Source organism: Myotis davidii, unplaced genomic scaffold (assembly GCF_000327345.1).
Source record: "Myotis davidii unplaced genomic scaffold, ASM32734v1 scaffold575, whole genome shotgun sequence".
NCBI lineage: Eukaryota > Metazoa > Chordata > Mammalia > Chiroptera > Vespertilionidae > Myotis > Myotis davidii.
The window spans coordinates 6,847,628-6,853,054 of record NW_006290306.1 but is presented as its reverse complement, the minus strand read 5'-3'; the positions used below and the strand labels follow the sequence as shown (position 1 = coordinate 6,853,054).

Sequence of the window (5,427 nt, the reverse complement as noted above, 5' to 3'; positions counted from 1 at the left end):
CCCCCCCGGGGTGCCTGGCCAGTCTGGGTGAGGGGCTGAGGGCCGTTTTCAGGTTGGCCAAGCCTCCCCGGTGATGGAAGCTCCCAGCCACTCCTTTTTTTCTTGTTTTTATTCTGGGATTTATTTCCCGTCTCCCCTATAATTGAAACTTTGTTGCTTTGAGTGGAGCTCAGAGCTGGCGGCGGCAGGCATCATTGGGGTAACCAAGCCTCCTGCTTGCTCCAGCTCTGTGGCTGCCGGCCACCATCTTGGTTGGGTTAATTTGCATATAGCCACTCTGATTGGCTGGTGGGTGTGGCTTAAGGTGTAGCAAAGGTATGGTCACTTTGCATGTTTGTCTTTTATTAGTGTAGATAATTCTAGATTATGTTCAGGCACTCTTCATTCAGAGACCTCTCTTCTAAATCAGTAAACTTCTTTTGCAAATAACCTAATGTAATTGATGATATAGTTTTTTGGCAAGAAAAGCAAGAGAAAGGTAACCTCTGGAAACCAGACCATAGAAAACAAAGAGAAATGAAAGGGACCATGTATCAGTATCAGATGAAACCTGAGAACAATATTTAATATGCTCCAGAGCCCTTTAGTGTATTAACAAGTAAACCAAAGACTTAAATTATTTCTAAAAGCACCAGTGTGTTAAAAGTTAAAAGACATACTAATGATCTTGAATCATGAGGGAAAAAAATCAAATACTCTAAGGCAGCAGAAAAAAATAGTTACATAGCCACACAGACATACACAATCTTTCCTGTGCTTTTCATCATAGCAAACCAAACTGAAACCAAATAAGTATTCATCAAGGAGGTGACGATTAAATAAAATACTATGATATTTACTTCTCTTCTTAAAAATGGTGTTTCTTAACAAACTGAATGCCATGAAAAATAGTCACAATAGAGTAAGTGAAAATACAAGCACACAACTCTATTCACAATGATTTCAATGTTGTAAATACACATACACATACATGTTATCTGTACTCTCACACACATACACCTACTTATGATATAGTTTTGCATATTTGGGTAATAGGAAACACTGAGCATAAGTGGAGATTTTCTAAGTAGAACAGAGGGGTTAACTTCATCTCTAGGCATTTATCTGTATTTTTCAGTATGCACTAAAGCTTTGGTTTTTGGTTAAACAGTCACTTGAGCACCAATAAGGGGAGATGAGAGTAACGGAAAACATAGCACATGCCTAATGGGCACCCCATCTCATGGACTAGATTTGAGCGTCTGTGGAAAGATTAGACCAGAAAAAGAGGGAGATTCCATGAGGGACTGGGGAGCCTAGGTGACAAAGAAATCTGCCCAGTTGAGGAAAGGACCACCTGGCTTCCACTCTGCAGCAAACCACTGTGAAACCCGGTGTGCTGGGGGATGCTGTGGACAATGTCAGGGACAAACAGGGTGGGAGAAAGGCTACAGGGCTTGGTATAGCCATGCTCTCAAGCTGGCCGCTGGCAGTACTGGGAACCTTAAAGTGTTTTCCACAACTTATATACAAAAATCTAAATGGGCTTCCATCTAAGGACACTAGAGACCACTCCCCCACCAAGGGACTCTCAGGAAAAACTCAGGAAAACCAAGAATTGTTGACTCAAGTGAGGACTTAACAGCTGAACAGATCTGGGGGTAGCCTGACCTAATTTATATTCATAAAATAGATAGGGGCTGAGATATATTTGATCTATGTGTTTCATCATGAGGAAAAATATAGACATGGAAATTTGTATATATATGTATATACATACATACACACACACATACACATTCACTGGAAGGAAGTACACCAAAAGGTGAAAAATAATTATTTTTAAAAACGACTACATTTTTTTTCTTCTTTATATTTTTCTGCATTATAAGTTTATCCTAACAATCACATAGTACTTCTTTAGTCATATCAATAATACTTACAAACTCAAGACACTATAAATTTCATGTATATTTCTAGGCAAAATAATTTTCTAATAACGTAAAGCTTTAAGGGGGTAAGAACACACATATTGCCTTCCCTTTCCAATAAATCAAATATCCTTATCTGTTTGTCTTTTGACATCATATCAATAAATAGCCCCCCCCCCCCTTCTTCTTTTCTGGGACCTGAGGGAGATGGACCAGGGAGGAAGGCAGATGCTCATCAGTGGCCTGTTGCCTGAAATCTTTTTCTAGGTGAAGTGGGTGAGGGGTGTGTTACCTTCGGAGCGCTCGGGGGCTTTCCCGCTCTTACTGGTGGCTGCGCTGTTGACTGTCTCCGATGAGGTGCTCAGCTTGGTGCTCGGGTCTCTCTTGGGCTTGGGGGGTGGTTGTCTTCGGGAGCCACAGCTGCGGTCATCATCTGTGCCCCCCACCGAGTGCAGGGACTGTGACCTCACGGAGAAGCCGCTGGAGCAAGGATGGGGAAGTCGGTCCTGAGGAGCAGGCATCGTCATGAATCCCATGCGGAAGTGTTTGCCGGCGTAGCTCCCTTCGTGGCCTCGTCCTCCTTCTCCACCTATGCTGTAAAAGAAAGCAGACCTCAGTCCATGCAGAGAAACTGAGCCAGGATGTGCCATATGGGATATGCTTCTGGGGCAGAGAGAGAAAAGGACTCACTGAACTACACAGTGTCTCCTAAAGCTTCCGCTCAAACTTCGAATATCTCTTTCACTCACATTTTATTGGCTAAAAGGAATCTTACCTCTAAGCTTGATGTCAATGGGGTGGGGATATATTCTCCTACAACAGGAAAGCACTGCAGGTTACATGACAATATGTGGGGTTGCATGATCCTCTTACAGGTAGGAGACCAAATACCAGAATAGCAGGTGAGGAATGAAGTTAACTGACAACCAATGACTCATCAGGGGACTTTGTACTTCTTGTCCCCATAAGTCTCAGCTCTACAGGGTTAGAGGTCCTTGTCTCCAAATGAATCACACACTTTCTAGAAGATACAGCAAGAGTCCCATTGAACAACCAGCTATCGCTGCCTCCTGGGCAGTTTGAACTTCCTTTGTATAGTGGCCAGCAGGCAATAAGATGAGTCTCCGTGTGGAAGAGATCATTGACACAGTCAGCAGGAGGAGGCAGGGCTGCTGCCACGTGATGGGGCAGAGATAAATATGTATGGAACCCCTCTTGATAGCCTCTTGCCCCATTGTGATTTTGAAACATCATATGCAGCAACCCTAGCCTGAGAAGGTTTTAGTTACTAGGGGTTCCAACCTCTCATGAAAGAGGAATGAGTCTCACCACCAAGTGAGCCGGTAGAGGTGTTAGAGAAGAATGAGAGTATCAACCACAGCCCCCACATAAATTGTAGTGATGAGAGCTATAGTCTATCACACCAGCTCTCCCCTTGTAGGTTCCCCTCAGGAAGAGTCTCTTGGGAACCAAGGACAAGCTGCTCCCCAACCTGTAAGAGAGGTACAGTCGCTGAACTTGAGGTAAATTGTGACAACCATCAGATTTCTATCAGGAGAGAAACTTCTCTAAGGATAGGAGTTAGCTGACAGCCACCAACACCAGAGTCTTCAAATCTAGTGCAGTATCTTAGTCAAGGCACTCTCCCTGAAAGGCTAGTAGCCAATAGCTGAGCATGTTGTGCTGTGGGACCTGGCTCTTTCTGCCCAGTGTGGGAGTTCTCTATGGACAATGTTTGTGTCTAAGTTCCCCTATGGGGCTGGCTGAGACTTTCCCAAAACTATACCTTGGTCTGCTTTGAGGATCTTCCTATCCAATCAATTTTCCACCCCATTCTTCTTTTATAGCTGTCAACCCTGCATTGTGGCCTGAGGCTTGTTCTGCCTATTTCTGCATTCTCCCTATCCCAGACACCCTCCTCAATAAATCTCTCACACTTTTAACCCTATATAGCTTGGTGTCTGCTTTCTAGAGGACATGCACTGACAGGCTTGGGAACAATCATACAGTCCATGGTATTCAGAAACTAAATAAGATGTAACAGAAAGTCTAAAAACAAACTGGAGACCCTAGAAATAAGAAATGTGTTTGAAAATAGGACATTCTCTGGCTTTAGACTGAGCATTTAAATGGTGGTTGCGGAGGGGGGGAGGGGCAAGCTCCACTGTAGGAATACTTGGCTTGGAATGAAATGTATGGGGGCTGCAGAGTCTTTTTGCAGTAAGACTCTAACACTGAAGCTAGATTAAGCCTGACACATCTCATGTTATAAATATAAAAATGTTTCATAATCTTGAATTTAAACAAGTATGCTTTTTCTCACACAATGTAGGCAATGTTGCAAGATCTAGTTGTGTTGAGTAGTTTTTCTATTATAAAACACACAAAATAAAATTGTTTTCCCAGAAGTAATTGGTAAAATATTTGTAAACTTCTCACCCAAACAACTTAATGGCTAATGGACAGACCCTGGCTATTGTGTTCTGGATTCATTGAGTTGTAGGCTCCATCCCCAGTTCCCTCATTGAGCAGCTGTGCAACATTAGTTACTGACCCCTAAAACTATTTCCATATCTGTTGAATAGTAGGACTGGCCTCTTGGAATTGTTCTTAAGTTTGCTTGAGATATTATATACCAAGCACTTAGCACAGAGTCTGACATAATATGCAGTCAATAATTTTTGCTTTGAAATTCCTATTTTTAAATCCTATCCTCCTAAATCTTGTTTATGGAATTGTCATATGCATTGTAAGACCATGTCTCTAAAGTGTGGTATACATAAAGGGTAACCTCAAAAAACTGCATGCAGAGTCAAAACAAAATCCTACATTTAACTCGAAATATTATGATTAGCTAAGCAAATATGTTCCTTATATTTGCTCTTAATTTTCTTTAATACTTGCTTCAGTTTTTCAAAGCACCTGTTGATCAGGACTGACAAGGAAAGCTACAAAACAAGTATTTCAAAAATGCTTTGACACTGCTATTCAACAGAGGTTGTTATTTGTCTTGCTGTCATCTTGAAAATCCATCAGCATTAATGTTGTGTCTCTCTCTTCCTGAGAACTATTTCCCTTTAGAGATGAAAACACAACTCTGAGAAGGGTGAGCTACCAAGGTGAGATGTCATCTTTTGAAGTGACAAGGCTGTAGCTTCTGTGTGTAATTTTGAAGCAAACATGACAATATTTTATAGTAGAGTTTTCCTTGAGAACCATTGCAGAAAAACAGAATCCCGTTCCAAATAGATAGATAATAGATTCAGCATGTCAAACTCAAAGGCTAACACAGGACAAATAAAAAAGGTTTAAGTTTATGTGGGCCGCAAAAAAAAAAAAAGCTTCAATTTTCAATGTATAAGCTTGGTACACTAATATCATTACTACATATCAAGCAGATTATATTATTTTTTACTTCACAGCAAAAATACTCCAATTCCCACTTTTCTTGGAAAGTTTGATGTTTGTCAGCAATTTTTGTTTATTTTTACTACCATTTAATTTCAATAGAGACATT

At 41.3% G+C, this 5,427-nt stretch overlaps 1 protein-coding gene across 2 annotated transcripts in view; it reads right to left on the bottom strand.

Moving 5' to 3' along the window:
- Nucleotides 1-5,427, bottom strand: part of NYAP2 (neuronal tyrosine-phosphorylated phosphoinositide-3-kinase adaptor 2) — a 206,152-nt gene that overhangs the window by 114,422 nt on the left and 86,303 nt on the right. For both annotated transcript variants that reach the window (XM_006763405.2, XM_006763408.2), the window contains exon 3: nt 2,203-2,504. In XM_006763405.2, coding sequence (XP_006763468.1) covers nt 2,203-2,504 — 302 coding nt within the window. The remainder of the gene's footprint in view (nt 1-2,202; nt 2,505-5,427) is intronic.